Here is a 16,522-nt window from a genome sequence, read left to right as displayed (position 1 = left end):
CCTATGGCACGCATGCCAGAGATGGCACGCAGAGCCCTCTCTGTGGGCACGCGTGCCATCATCCCAGTCCTAGGCCTTCAGCTGGGTTTTATAAAACCTTTTCACTTTAGGCCTCCACCGCTGTGTGCAAAAAAAAGAAAGATTCAATCAATCAATCAATTTCAACTTCTTGCAGAAAAAAAAAATCTTGAAATTGATTGATTGAACTTTTTAGTCCCACCCAGTCTGCCGTTACCACCGCAGCCACGCCCACCCAATGGACAACACCCACCTAATGGGCCATGCCCACCCAGCACCCGACGATACATAAGTGGGTTTTGGGTTGTAGTTTGGGCACTCGGTCTCTAAAAGGTTCACCATCACTGGACTAGGATAACATAGCTTAAATCATGTGCTGATTAGATTTCTGCTGTGTGCTTTCTATGTTACTATTCTTGCATTTTTCAGGGTTTTTTTCTAGTTTTACAAATTGTTTTGCATGTATGTAATTATGTACTGTATATGGTATGTTTATTAATTTAAATATTTTTTTTAAAATGGAAGTGCTTAATTTTTACAGATAAAAAGTTATGGTGGGCAGACCATAACTTAGGCCAACTGGGCACCTGTAATAAAAAAGATGGAAGGAATCCTACAGTTTTGCGAAACAAAACTTCAGGAATTGTACATATGAAAATATATGACAAAGCAGGACAGAAAGGTAAACCACACATTAGGTTTTTGAATAATAAAATACATAAATCTCTTTATGGAGGAATATACTTCAGCTCCCATGAACTAAAGTGATTTTTTTTACTAGTTCCTTCTTTTTCCATAGTCAGCTGTGCCCCCAGAAATTTCCAAATCATTGGAAAACCCTATGACATTAAGTGGTAATGACAGAGAACTACTGGAAGATAAAACAAAACAAAATAATTACCTATCTTTCTATAATAATTATCTTTATAGCTCAGGGGTTTCTGTTGATATACGTGCTCTATGCATCCATGAACATTTTGCTTTGGAACCACTGAAAGAGGATATAGTGTGTTTTATTAATATTGCTTTGCAGAACGATTGGTTGATGTTAGCTCCAGTGTCTTAATTAAAACCAAAGACATCATTGCTTAGTTTATTATCTACCTTAAAGTATCTTCTACATATATTCTTTGTTATATATTCTTTATAACTTATCCCCATTGTACAGTTTTTTTGTTAAAGTCGAGCTTCTTGCACTGAGCTTGGAAATAATGGTAATCTATTCATCTCTCTATATTGATTGGTAAGAAAAAGTTGAGGCATCTACATCATCATCCACTCTTTGCATGAATGAATCAGGCAAGCTTGAAAATCTCTTCATACTCTCAAAATGTACAACTTTGAATGCAGTTACATTCAGGCTTCAGCTGACGATTTGAAACTAGAATCAATTAGGCAAGCTTATAAGAAATCAATAACTAGTGAGAAGTATTTTTGTTTATTTAATATATAGTTTTTAATCTCACACAGTGATCCTAGGAGGCTCATGGCAACCAATAAAAAACTATAGCATAAAACACACCATACCCTTCCCACCAAGATGCAATAAGAACCCATACTATATCCTTTCAGAAAACTATAAAGGTAGAGCCTCCCCGGATCTCAGATGGGACTCAGTTCCAAAGGCAGGAGTAGCCAAGGACATATCTTCAAGGTCCCACTAGGTGACAATATTTAAAGGAATTCTATACACAGCAGATATCATTAAGAAAAACCAAGTAAGTAACCTAGCCCTCTGGTGAGAAGACATTTAAGGGTAAAATCAAGCCTCTTGAATTTCACCCAGAAAGCAATGCAATAGCATTGTAACAAGGGCAAAGCTTGGGATGCCCAGAACTGGGCACATTGCTGCATTCAGAACTAGTTGCATTTTCTGGATGTTTTCAAGAGGAGTCACATGTAGAGCCCCAGTTTGTTATATTAGTCCTACCTTGTCAGATAAAGCCTGAGTGTAACTGCATTCAAGGTTGTAAGTTTTGAGAGACTATGGAGAAATGTTAACGCCTGTCTGATTCACCCATGCAAAGACTGGATGATGACTCCTCATCTCCAATCAACTTATAGAGAGAGGCATGAAGAGTTTACCACTATTTCAAAGCTCAATGCAATGAGATCTGACTTTATAACTTAACCCCATTGTTCAGGTTTTTTTTTGTTAAAGTCAGATCTCATTGCATTGAGCTTTGAAATAGTGGTAAACTCTTCATGCCTCTCTCTATAAGTTGTTATATATTCTTTATAACTTAACCCCATTGTTCAGGTTTTTTTTGTTAAAGAATACATAACAAAAATATATAACCCCCAATTTATTATTGTATAAAACTACAACAACAGAATTTAAACAACTGAGGATTTCAGGTAGAAACCCTATTTATAAATCCAGCTTTCAAACTCTTCTTTCCCTGATTTATGCAATGGGTTACTTGGGCCTTACTTTAAGAAAAAAGAAGGGTTTACTTCCAACTTTTCTACATTTAAGTCAAATTATTTGAAAACTAACTTTCACATTTGTAAAGTTATCCTTTCAGCTTATGGTTATAGCTCAAAGTGTTTTAATCAAAATGTGTACTTTCTCTTCCCATTTTTTAAAAAGCAAGCCTTTTTGAGCTAGCTTTATTATTCTATGGGTAACCACTTAGAGCAAATTCTGAATTTCTAATGGTGAACAACTATAGGTAATTTGCTATTGGTACTTCAAAAAAGAAAGGTATGTCAGGCATACCGTATGTAACAGGGCAGATGACCTATTTTTTATGAATTCTGTATGAAACTAATTAGTAAGATCTTCTTCAAACTGACTTTGATTTCTGCTAACTACATATCCATACCTACAGCTTAACTATACCCTGGAGGTCTTCTATACAAATATTGATCATACACAATGCTGCTTAGCTTTCAAATCCAAACAAGGTTCATCAGTTGCTTCTACCTACTACCTACTAATATGTAATGTAATGAAATCATTGGTACCTTATAAAAATTTTGTAAAACTTCATTGTTTCTGTAATTTTAATAGGTAGCAATTCTTGTCAGATCAATAATGGAGGATGTTCCCAACTTTGCTTACCAACTTCAGAATCCACTCGAACATGCTTATGTACTGTAGGTTATAATCTTCAGAAAAACCGTATGACATGTCAAGGTATAATCATTTATTTATTTTCAGGGGCTAAGTAAAAGAACTCAAAATACAAATTTAATAATCCCAAAAGTCAAATGTATTATTGATAGTGGAAGAAAAGAATATCATGCTCTGGGGTCTTTGTGACTGTGTTTTCTGAGGGTTGGTTAGGTTTTTTTTTTAATGAATAGACTCAGTTCTTTACTAATTTTGTTGTTAGGTTTATAAAATAAACTTATATAATCTTTGGTTATATAATTCTAGAATTAGTAATTTATATAATTCACCCACAAAATATAAACATTCAGAGCATCAAAAATAGGTATAACCAATAGTACCTGCATCCCCCCAAGGTGTTTTTTTTTAATCTGTGTTGTATTTATTGAGATGGTATAACAAGATGGTGGGTTTGTTGTCACTATGAGTTGTGAGGCGGCACGAAGGGAAGCTCAGCCAATCTCACTGTACACATGTTGTACTTTGAGAATAAAGGTTCATTCATTCAGAAATACATATTGACAGAGGTAAAAGCAGAGTATTTGCACAATCATTTAGGGGTACTAAAATCATTATTTAAAATAGTTGCAAAATCAAATAATTTATTTCAGTTTATTGATGATAAAATAAATAAAAATCTAATCAGTTTTTCAAATTATGTCCCTAGGACAAATTCTTAATTAAAATTAACTTGATGACTTGAACATCAATTTTCAGACTTCTTGCAAGAATGTTGACATAATCATGGTTAGCAGCTTAAAATCTCAGTTCCTTCACTGAAGTCCATATTTAGCAGAAGTATGTGACAGTAGAATCAAGCTTCTTAAGAGTATATTTAGACAGATGCAGGTTAGAGTTCCAAAAAGATATAATAAAATCTCATGAGGGTCATCCTTCCCACCCAGTTTCAGACAAGCAAAATCAATGGGAGAAGCTAGTTTCTTTTAACGACCATGTGATTGGCTTAGCAACTTTGCAAAAAAGATTATAAAATGGGCCAAAATTCACATAACAACTGCCTTGCTCGGTAGTGGAATTTTGGGGCTGAATTGTGATCATAGGTTGAGGACTACCTGTACTAGCTTTTAATGACATTCTGTTTTTTCTACATTGATTTTTCTATTTTCCTTCTTGATATCTTGATGATCCCTCCCACCTCATCATAATACAACTAATTAAGAGCCAGAAGTTTGTCTTTTGGCTTCACATATCTAGTTAATTTTATAACTGCTTGTTATAATATATCATCATAATAATATATCAACAATTGTGAAATATTATTATTTTTCTTTAGGTATAGAGTCATTTCTCTTGTACTCTATTCATGAAGGAATCAGGGGAATCCCTCTTGATCCAAATGACAAAACAGATGCATTAATGCCTATAACAGGAACATCTTTTGCTGTTGGTATAGACTTTCATGCAGGTAAATATGTTTTACTTATAAAAGGACTGTAAATTTAGAAGTCTCAAAGTTACATAAGATCACTATTCTTCGTTCTCAGTTACATAGATGTATATTAAGAAAAACAGTTGCAAAAATGTAAAAAGGGGGAGAAATGTATATGACATATATACTGATTTTCAGTAAATTTTATACCCAAACATTTACAAATGGAAAGAGCAAAGATGAATTTCAAAAATAATCATGTTATAGAAGCACTTCAAACTAAAAGATCAGAGTATGCCCAGTGAATAAGATATTGTTGGAAACAGTATTTTAAATATTTATTCTATAGGAAATGATACAATCTACTGGACTGACATGGGATTCAATAAAATAAGCAGAGGTAGCAGAGATCAGACATGGAAGGAAGATATCATTACAAATGGTTTGGGAAGAGTGGAAGGCATTGCAGTGGATTGGATAGCGGGTAGGTTTTTTGTTATTTTTATTATTTATAATCATTTTACTTTATCTTTTCTGATTTATAGCCAAGCAATTCTTTCAGTTTTGTCCCAAAGGTGCTTTTTTTAAAAAAAGCACCTTTAGGACCTGTTTTTTTCTTTATAACAGTAAATTACCAGATAATATAAGAAAATAGAATCTTATTTAGTAGTATAACAAAAATCCAAGTCCTTTTTTTTAAAGCGGAGACTTTTTGTCTCTTCATAGGATGTGAGATGCTTTTCTTCTGATAACTGTACTATTTATTCTATTCTATTGTATTTTAAATTATCCAAGAAATACAAATCACTTAGCCAATCATATTTTGATGGTGGGACTAATTCAATAAGGGAATATTTTTTTTAACTTAATATAGGTACATTGTGTCTGCAGTGAACTAATCACTTTTTCCCTGTGTCCCCACAAAATGAAAAATTGCACTGTCAAAAATGGTGATTGATATTTTAACAAATTAAATATTGGGGGGATATGTAGGCTGACAAAATTGGGTTTTAGGTTGACAAAAAGGGGTCATGTGATTTGCCAGACCATAGATTGTTCCATCATGGTGTAGATGTATTTTTAACATAAGGAAATTTGCAGAAAGGAAGCACATAGAATAGTACAAATATGCCCACTGATTTTGCTTTTTAGTAATTTAATTTATGAAAAGTTGATATTAGTATTTTTTTGTTTGTAATCATAACTGATATGTTTAATGATAGCCTTATGTCTCCATAACTGCATGTTCTTATTGCTTCCAGGTAATATATATTGGACAGACCATGGCTTCAATTTTATTGAGGTTTCTAGGCTTAATGGCTCCTTTCGCTATGTTGTCATATCTCAGGGTCTGGATCAGCCAAGGTCTATAGCAGTGCACCCTGGAAAAGGGTAACTTGATAATTGATATGCATGCAAATGAATACATTTCTTAAAAAGCATCTTAAAATATTGAAAGCTAATGAAGAATAGTATGTAAAATTGATCTAGGAAGTTGCAGTGTAAATTTGACATTAGCCCACAAACCATTAAAGCTTTAAAATACAGTTTCAACAATAGCATAAATAAAATCATGTTTATCTAGTTTACCATGCTGTTTTATGAGCTGTTGATATATGTACATTTCTTTTAGCAGTCAAAAAAAATTCAGTTTAAATGGTATATTTTGTTGCATCTTCAATTACAAGATTCCATTAAAAAGGCAGCACAGTTAATACTGACATGAAATTTTTGACCTAGATTTATTTTGGTATTTCCAAATGATTAGGAGAAACAGCTCTTGAAGACCTGTTCTTCATGTACTCAATAAGTTGATAATGAACATTTAAAAGTTTAATTATTTATACTATAATATAGTATAATATAAGATGGACAGGCAGAATAGGATATAGTCAATGCATTTCTTTGAAGAAGCTTGCCACTGGGGGTACTAGAGACTCTCTTTTCTTTTGATTAAGGTAATCTAGTTATCTTATTATTATCTTATCTTACCTATTTATCTTATCTTGCCTTGCCTTGCCTTCCTTTATCTCATCTCATCTCATCTCATCTCATCTCATCTCATCTCATCTCATCTCATCTTACGTTTTTTGTTTACCCTTTTAAAAGCCATTAATGGAATCAGTGAGCTCCTGGGAAATGGTAAACAGTTGGCAAACATGGACTCTCACCTCCAATGGAATCATACCAGTTTCCATTTAAATACCAGTTTTAAAGTGTTTGAAAATTAGTATGGGATATGGAAGAATGCTGGCAAAACCCTATGTTTTGCTCTATACATTTTAGATACAGTTTTAGCGTTCAAAGGCTTGATGGTGACATGTATGCATTTACCTCCTTTAGAATGAGGGGAAAAGAAAGGTCAATTGACTTGGTGCCATTGCTAGCTTCAGCAGAAATTGGTCTATTATTATTATTATTATTATTATTATTATTATTATTATTATTATTATTATTATTATTATTATTATTATTTATTTGTCTCCCAGCTTGGGAAGCTTGAAAAATTATGCCAAGCCTTTTGAAAATTAAAGAGCCAATTGAATGTAGTGCTTAAAGTATCTGGCTAAGAGCTAGGAGATTGTGAGTTCTAGTCCTGCATGGGGCACGAAACGAGAACGAGATGAGTGATCTTTGGTCTCTCACTTTCTCTCAGCCCTAGGAATCAGGCAAGAGCAAAACCACTGCAGAAAAATCTTGCTAAGAAAACTACAGGGAGTTCATCAGGCAGTCTCCAAGAACTGGACATAATTAAATGATGGTGGGAAGGAGGGAGAAAAAAGGGAACTTGTTCAGTGTTATTTCCAATTTGCCATTGCCATTGATATTAGGGGTAACTAGGTCATTCCAAGAAAACCATCATTGAATGACTGCAATACTTAGCCCTTACAAAATTCCACTAAGGACTCTTTCTGAGTTCCACCAATGTAAATAAAAGAATTGCTGCATCATTGGCATACAGTCAAATACAATACTGTCAAATGTCTGTTACTAAGTTGGGGAGGTTGGTGTTCCTTTTGGTGAAGGCACCCACCACACAATTCACATCGATGTTACAGCAGAGGAATTAGAATACCACTCTGTTTCACTAGTTGATGGCTTGGATCAGGGTTAAGGAACAATGGCCCCTTTCTGGGACTTCAACTCCCAGAATTCCTGAGCCAGCATGGCTGGCTCAGGAATTCTGGGAAGTCCACAAGTCATACAAGGACCATTTCTGGCTTCTATGATTACCAGCTCTTTCAAGTCTGACTTAAATAACTGTGTTTTCATACATATTCCTAATTAGTAGGCACCAATCAATTGATATGAGAAATAGTTTCCATCAAAATCTATTGCTTGGAATAGAATTGAAAATGATTTTAACTCAACAAAAAATATAGGAGTGTTTTTGTCAGCACCTCTCTATAAAATTTTTGAAATGATCTACTGATTTATTGTGAAACTGATGTCTATAATCAAGCTTGCTCCTCAACCAGAATTTTCTCCTGGTCCAGCCAATCCAATAACATAAGAAGTGGGCTATATTTTTGCAAACTAATAGCAAACTATATGGTAATGTAAAAATTTGTGCTGTTGTTATTCTCAGAGATGGATTTTTTTTTCTTCATTATTTTAATGCCTGTATCAAATATATGATACAGGTAGGCTTACAACAAAATCAACACAAATAACCCCACCAAAATAAATACAAAAACATATAAAAAGATGTAAAATCATATGGATTAAATCCAGTGGTGGGATTCAAATATGTGAACAACCGGTTCTCTGTGTGGATGCCACCTCCAGAAGTCCATTCTGGGCCTGGGCAACAAGAAATTAGCTACCGATTCTGCCAAAGTGATGTGAACCGGCTGAATTCCACCACTGATTAAATCCAGGCATTTGTAATGAATTGTTGAAGTGAGACACCAAGACAGGAGCACCAATTGGCACTTCTCTTCGTAGTGGCATTAAGTCTCGGTTCTTTAATTTCATTAGTTTAGGAATCTCTGAGTGAGAAACCAAGGGCTAGTGAGGGATGCTACATGTCATCTCACATGGAAACTGGCAAATAGAAAAAGGAAATCTATATTGTATGCTATAAAACTTTTCCTGTCTAGCTGCTGGAACCTAACCTCCAAGCACTGTTTGCCATCGTGTAACGAGCATATAACTAGCTTCCTAAATAGAGAGGTTTTTTCAACTTCCAGATCCTGAAAAAGTCACTACTCCTTGATTTTTTTTTATTTTTCATTAATTAAAAAAATCCTAGGGAACTAACTGACTTCTGGCACATTGTTAATTGTTCAATCTACAAACTTTAAATGCTGTTCTTAATCCAGCCCTAGTCAATGTATAATGTTGTTCAAATCATGGTTTCCAGGGATACAGGCAAATATTTTACTAGCATGCTTGGAAAATATTAATATTGGCTGGGTGGGGTTTATGAGAGCTTATAAAATTTATGACTAGGACCTCTGCTGAGTTTGAAATATTAGGTATTCCCCAAGGTAGGAAGACCATCTTAAGGTTAATGATAATTCTACCATTAGTGCCTATGTTGCAGTCTATTTAACTCCTGTGGCTGATTCTAGCTCCATTGATACCCTGACTGCTCTAGGGTTGGCTAGCAAAAAATGTAATAAAGGGAAGTGGTTACTATTTAGTAAGAGCCCAGCTTTAAATGTAACTACTTTATCAAATAGATTGAAAGATATGAATTAAAAAGCAATTGTACTTAACCTTAGGCCCCACTATATCTGAGTTTACCAGCGTCTTTTGCCATACTTTGATTATAGGAGGAGAGATATTACCTCCCGTTGATAGAGCACGCAACCTGGGCGTCCTCCTGGATTCACGACTCAGTTTTGAAGATCATATTGGAGTCATGGCTAGGGGGGCATTTGCCCAGATTCGCCTGGTACACCAGTTGCGCCCCTTTCTAGACCTAGATGCCCTACGTACAGTTACCCACGCACTCGTTACCTCCCGTATAGACTACTGTAATGCTCTCTACATGGGGCTGCCCTTGAAGACCACCCGGAGGCTTCAACTGGTGAAGAGTGCAGCTGCACGGGTAGTGATGGGAGCACCCCGATACTCCCATATTACACCCCTCCTGCGTGAGCTGCATTGGCTACCGGTTGCCCTCCGGGTGAGATTTAAGGTGCTGGTTCTTACCTTTAAAGCCCTACATGGCTTAGGCCCAGGATACTTGCAGGACCATCTCCTGCCGGGAACGAATTCCCATCGCCCAGTACGCTCACACAGAGAAGGCCTACTCAGGGTACCGTCAGCTAGACAATGTCGGCTTGCGACCCCCAGGGGAAGAGCCTTCTCTGTGGGAGTGCCAGCCCTGTGGAACCAGCTCCCCCCTGAGCTTCGGAGGCCCAAGATCTCCAGTCCTTTCGCCGCGGCCTCAAAACACTCCTTTTCCACCTGGCTGACCTAGACTGACAGGGATTTTAATTATATTTACAATTCTAACTTTATTCTTTAATTTATTTTAATTTATTTCAAATTTTTTTTTTTAATTTACTGTACAGAGACCTTTAAGTTTTGATGTTGTAAGCCGCCCTGAGTCCCTCGGGAGATAGGGCGGGATATAAATCCCATTAATAAATAAATAAATAAATACTATTTTATACAGGTAACCTTTGGGTTAGGACTGTAATAGAGCCTGCCCATTACAGTCAAAAGTCAGGACAAATGTTAAATGAACTGCCTCGCATAATGACCATCCATCCCTGTTCTCCCTAGGGCAATCATTAAATGATTGTGCAGGTTGTTAAGTGAGCATAGGACCCAGCTAGGTCTCCCCTAAAAGCTTGTTGTTGTTTGTATAACTGCCTTAGGACCCAGCTAGGACTCTAAAGGTGGGCCCTAAAGGCAACCAGACAAATAGCTTTTTTTTTTGCTAGGACCTAGTTTTCTATCCTGTTTGTTGTGCATGTTGTGCTCTAAATGGCTAATTTTTTTGAGCTGATTTTTTCTTTCAGCTCTTCAAGGCAAGATTTTGTCACCCCTTTTCCAGCATGCAGTAAATTAGCAAATTAGTTTGTTAAAGGGGATATGTATCGGAGGGCAGAGGGAGGGAGTTTAGTTTCAGAACCTGAGGTGGAGAGGGGGAGAAAATAATGAACAAGTCTGTCTCTCCTAACTTTTCTGAGCTCATTGAAGAAATGTTTTGCAGAGAGAAGGGGGTATTAAAGCAAGGAAAATTTTTAGGAAGCTCATCCTGAAACTACTGCCTTTGCATAATAGGGTCAGGTTCTCAAAACCTAGGAAGAGCCAGGAGAGGTTTACAGTCTCCCAACAACCAGCTGCTTGGAGCAGAAAACTCTGAAAGCATGATGATGAATTTTTTGAGTGCTGAAAATGGAGATATGGGAAGCAGGCCTAAGTGCTGCAGGACTCTTTTTGGGGTGGGATTGGGAGAGAGAAGTGAGGGAATACTGCCACACACCCCTGGTTAATCATAAGGGCAAGTGAACCCAGGGGATGCTGCAGCCACCATAATTTTGAAACAAAGTCATATGTAATTGGGGAGCATCTTTGAATGTTCCTTAAGTGTCCTGTCCTATCTTGAGGACTATCTGTATAGAGACCTCTAAATTATTGGCAAGCTGTATTAATAGCCTGCTAAATTGATTTTCGGGTACCTGGAATTACATAGCTAGGATATCCTTTTGAAGGGGGAAAAATAGCTGCCAAAGTAGGAAAAAAGACTGCTATTATTATGGCTGCATTGGATGATCCCAAGTGGGTTTGGCAAGGTAATTTTCCAATTTGGGCTGTTGTCAAGGAAAGCAGCCTGCAAAGGGGAAGATAGACTAGGCAAATTAATTATTGATAATAAAGCTACAGTATATTCTCACAAGATGCAAGCTAGATGTTTGTGACATCAAGGTTGTTTGAAATCCACATGTAAAAGCTTCCTCAGGTATAACCTCTGGAAGCTTCTGTTGTAGCTTTGAGAGAATACATAACAAAGCCTTAGAGTCAGCTCCTCCTGGTACCAGATTTCCTGCTACAGAATTAGGCTATAAATACAAAGTAAATCTAGAAAGGAAGGGGTTCATCCATCTTCTCTCATCCTACAATATTCCAGAAAACTGTCAGCTCCGGTGAGATAGACCAGATCAAGAAACTGACCACAGAAAGATTAAACTATATATTATTTGAGATAAAAAAGGTAAATGGAATACTGGTAAAGCAACAGTGTCTCCATAATTTGGGACATAGTCGGTTACAGCTCTGGTGTCAGGAGATATGACGTTGGGCATGCAGTGATTCTTAACTGGAGGAATGGGGGGGGATCAGAAAACTTTTTTTAGGTTGTCAGAAATGCAACCTGATGTCAGATATGTCTTTCCTCAGTAAATTGTCAAGGGTAGATGAGGGTTCAAAACCATGTTATATAGAATTGACCAGGAATACATGAGTATGAAAGTTTTACAAGCTGAGCTTCACATTTCAGATTAACAACAAAAAAATCACAAAGTATATTTGCAGATATAAAAGCGTGTATGAACATATTAGAAGGAAAAAAGTACAATAGCTAAAATGAATAGACATCAGCAATTTTTCATTTTTTCAAAGAGATGGAAATATTTTATAGGTGTACCTATTTATTTCTGAAAAATGCTAGCTTCATAAAATTGTAATATTTACATCAGGGTTTCTCTTCTAGAACTTGGCTTATTTTAATTTTTCTACAGGATCTTTCCCCCTCTTTTAAGTGATTTCAGGAAGTCTCTTATATCTATGGGTAGCTATGTGGGGAAAGGGACCACACTATGAAGGGTGGTGGTGATGAAAACTTCCACAAATTTCTTTCTGTTCCAACCCATTAGTTTTAATAAACCTATTTTTGATCATAATATTTTTTCCATGTTCTAGTTATTTATTCTGGACAGAATGGGGACAGGCACCATGTATAGGCAAGGCTCGTTTAGATGGATCAGAGAAGACTGTTCTTGTTGGTACTGGTGCCATGTGGCCTAATGGAATTTCTGTTGATCTTGAGGTGAATTTTCCTATTTTTTTCTACACATAATTCATGCTACATTACGCTAAAATATGAATATCACAATCTATTTTATTGCCTTAATTAAAAATAGGATAAAATATTTGGAGTTTACTTTTTGATTGATTCTTAGGAAAATAAATTATATTGGTGTGATGCTCGAATGGACAAGATAGAAAGAATTGACCTTGAGAGTGGAAGAAATCGGGAGATTGTACTGTCAGGAAGTAACGTGGATATGTTTTCAGTCACAGTCTTTGGGGCTTACATCTACTGGTCTGACAGGTAATTTATTTTTCTATAAGTATTTGTGTTTCAAAATCTTACTTCTGTGCTGGATATTTCACCCCGATAGAAATAGCAGTTCTTTACTAATATCACTAAAAGGATCTCACATAGTGAGGGCGTTTTTTTAAAGGCTTTTTAATATTCAACATAGCTAAACTATATCAACATTGCAAATTAAAAACAAAACAAAACACCACAGTTTCTTCAGTTTCTGTTAGGTCATATGTTCCTTGCATATTAATGTCTCTTTCACTTTTAATTAGTTGAGAACTATGGGTCAGATACCTTCAACATTTTTTGGCAGAGCTCATGCAAATGGATCTATCAGACGAAGCAAAAAAAATGATGCCACAGAGACAGTATCCATGAGGACAGGCCTAGGAATAAACTTGAAGGAAGTAAAGGTTTTCAACAGAGGTCGTGAAAAAGGTAACTCTTATTGTAGACTTAAGTGTTTGATTGTACATGTGGAGATACTGTAGTGATGATGCTATTATTTACCATAATGAATTCTGAAATAAATGAACCATGTAAATTTTCCATATTGGCATATATTGGATATTGGCATTAGCTTATAAAACATATGGATGAGTTTCATCCATTTATGAAAAAAAATAAAACAACATAAACACATACTTAAAATGACTCAAAGCCGTAGGAGATGGCTAACACTTTAGAATACAGGAGGAGGGTTTAAAGGGATCTTGAATATAGGAGTCTTCCAACAGAATGAAATTCAATTGTAAGAATTGTACAGTTCTGCAATTCAATAAGAAACAAAAATCAGATGCACAGATATAGGTAGGACAAGGCTCAGCAGTAGTACTTGTGAAATAGAAGGATCTAGGTGTCTTAAAAGACCATAGTTTAAACATGAATCAGTAGTATGCTGTAGTTGCCAAAATAGACAATGTAATCCTGGGCTGCATCAACATAGATATAATGCTGAGATCACAAGAACTAATATTTCTACTTATACTGCATTGGTTGGACCACAATTGGAACACTATATCTTTTTGCCTCTACAATAGAAATAGTATATTGAGAAATTTGAAATAGTGCAGTGAAGAGTGAAATATGATGGTGTGCTTGAAGGCTACATCCAATAAACAGTAGTTAAAAGAACTAAGTATGTTGAGCCTAAAGAAGAGAGGACAAAGAGTAGTCTTCCAATACTTGAATGACTATCATAAGGAAGAAGATGTGAATTTTGTTCTCCATAGTGCCCAGGAGGTAGAACAAAAATCACTGGGTAGAAGCTTTAGTAAGAGAGATTCAAAACTGGAACAAGGAGATATTTCTGTGAGGGCTATTATGCCTGCCTTCTGGAGTTCATCATTGGAAGTTTTCAAGCAAAGGTTGGGCAGCTATTTGTCTGAAACGATCTGAGTTTTCCTGGGCAGGGTGTTGGACAACAGGACCTTCAAATTTCCTTCCTGTGAGGTACCTATGCTACATGTACATGAACATTACAGACACTTATTGATAGGGTTACTGTTAACCAACCCTCAACCTAACCTTAACCCCTAACCCTAACACATTATAACTAAGATCACTATCAAAGGGAAAAACCTTAACATTTAAAAAAAAAGTTTTCAAACAATACCCATTTTGGTCCATACTGAAGTGTAGCCATTTTGTAAAAAACAAAAACTCAATCTAATAAAATGTGTGTTTGTGTGTATGTGTGTTGTATGCTTGATATACATACTCACATGAACTTTCTTGCAAACATGACAAAAAATATCTATTGATTAAAAAAAAATATGCTGCACTATTTTTGACAAATGTATCTTTCATATTCTATGCATATTTATACAGGAATAGTCAGTGAAATTTACTCTGAGATAAGTATATAGTAATAGTGAACAATCTTTTATCCTGTTAAAGACAGTTGAGTGTTTTCTTCTCAACTGCACAAATTTGTCTGGATGTTTGTTATTAAGACAAGTAATGAAAAGCTGTTAAGAAAAGAGTGGAACATTCCTACAGCAGTACTTAAAATAGTAAATTATCAGGAAACAAGTTATAATAAGGTATACATTTGGTTTAATTAAAGGGATGAGTTGTAAAATTTCCCAAATTCCTCCTTTAATCATTTTTTCAGAAAAGATGAGTCTGAAAATGTTTAGAAGATACTTGTAGTAGTAGTATCTTAAAAAGTTTTCCAAATGGCTAAAAAAATATGTAGCAAAAGGTTTGCTAAGCTTCCATGTCAGAATATCCTGCAGGGAGCATCGTTCTATGACATAATTTTCACTATCAAGAAAAAAAAAATAGAACATAATAATTTACGGTAACTACTACCCTTTTGAAGTCTAAAACATTGCTATTGTCACCCAAAAGTCTTGCTCCAAATTTGAAAATTAGTACCATTTTCTCTTCTATGTGTCAAAGTTTTAAAATAAAAATAATAATTGTATACAATATAGAATCCATGAATCCATAATAAACCAGTAAATTACTTTTTTACCTTCTTATTCATAGGAAAACAATAAGCATAGTTTTTGAGAAGGAAGAGAAGGGAGTAAAGAGAAGAATATCCACTTTAGGAGACAATAAAGATATAAATACAGGAAACCCCCCAATAGATAAGCAGCTCACAAAAAGTTGTGAAAGTTTTTGAAAAGTCAAACCCATGACTTTTTAAATCTAATTTAAATCTTTCTTTCATTTGTAAGTATGTAAACCAATGGCAGACATGACCTTCTAATTCTTCCTTAGACTTGAAGGTAGGGTCACCAAAATTAAAAGATATTATTTTACCAGACATCTACCAGTCCATCTTCACTGTCATTTCTTTTCTTAAAAAAGCTTCTTGGGGGCACAACCAAAGAGGCAACTTCATAAAAAAACTTGTTTTATATTTATTCCAAACTCTTAATATGGCACGTCTAATAAAATGATTGTTAAAGTTAACATTTACTTTAATGTTACCATACCATAAAATAACTGTGCCATCCAAACCTTAATTCATGGCCTTCCAGATCAAATAGCCTCTTGTTCTGGAGGTTCACCTACTCTTTTAGCTAGGCCAAACAACCTGCAGCAAAATACAATTTCAAATCTGATAAACCCAAACCCCCTCTTTCCTTGGCATCTTGCAATAACTTACATCTAATTCTTAGTTTCTTTCCTTGCCATATAAACTTGTAAATGTCCCTCTGCCATTGTTTAAATGGAGTATTTGTTACAAGTATTGGTATTGTCTGAAACAGAAAGAGCATCTTTGGTAAAACATTCATCTTAATTGCAGAAATTCTACCTAGTAGTGATAAATGTAACTTGTCTCATCTTTGTATATCCTTTTTAATATCATTCCAGAGAGGTACATAATTATTTTGAAAAAAAAATGTGTTTGCATTTGTCAACATAACCCCCAAATATTTCACCTTTTTCTCAACCTCAAAACCAGTCTTTTTAATCAATATATCACAATCCTGAGAGGACATATTCTTAATCAACATTGTTGTTTTCTGTTTGTTTATTTTAAAACGTAGAGCCACAAACTCATTTAATTTCCTCATCAAATCTTATTTTTGGGTCTTGCAGGTATATAATCAAATCATCAGCAAATGCTCTCAGTTTATAAACTTCTTTCTTGATACTCATACCAGTTATTCTCTCATCTTACCTAATATCTCTATTCAAAAGTTCCAGCACTGAAATAAACAACAGAGGAGACAAGGGGCATCCT

The 16,522-nt window shown here is 35.3% G+C and overlaps 1 protein-coding gene across 1 annotated transcript in view; it reads left to right on the top strand.

The window, feature by feature from the left end:
• Window positions 1–16,522, top strand: part of LRP1B (LDL receptor related protein 1B) — a gene marked incomplete at both ends in the record, with an annotated part of 948,262 nt that overhangs the window by 769,405 nt on the left and 162,335 nt on the right. The window contains 8 exon segments of the mRNA XM_081314549.1: window positions 560–700; window positions 3,035–3,160; window positions 4,431–4,562; window positions 4,876–5,010; window positions 5,789–5,918; window positions 12,411–12,537; window positions 12,671–12,822; window positions 13,130–13,254. Coding sequence (XP_081170675.1) covers window positions 560–700; window positions 3,035–3,160; window positions 4,431–4,562; window positions 4,876–5,010; window positions 5,789–5,918; window positions 12,411–12,537; window positions 12,671–12,822; window positions 13,130–13,254 — 1,068 coding nt within the window.

Source organism: Vipera berus (genome assembly GCF_964194415.1).
Source record: "Vipera berus genome assembly, chromosome: 1".
Taxonomy (NCBI): Eukaryota; Metazoa; Chordata; class Lepidosauria; order Squamata; family Viperidae; genus Vipera; species Vipera berus.
Note: the sequence above shows the minus strand (reverse complement) of the source record. Positions and strands in the feature narration are given on the sequence as shown.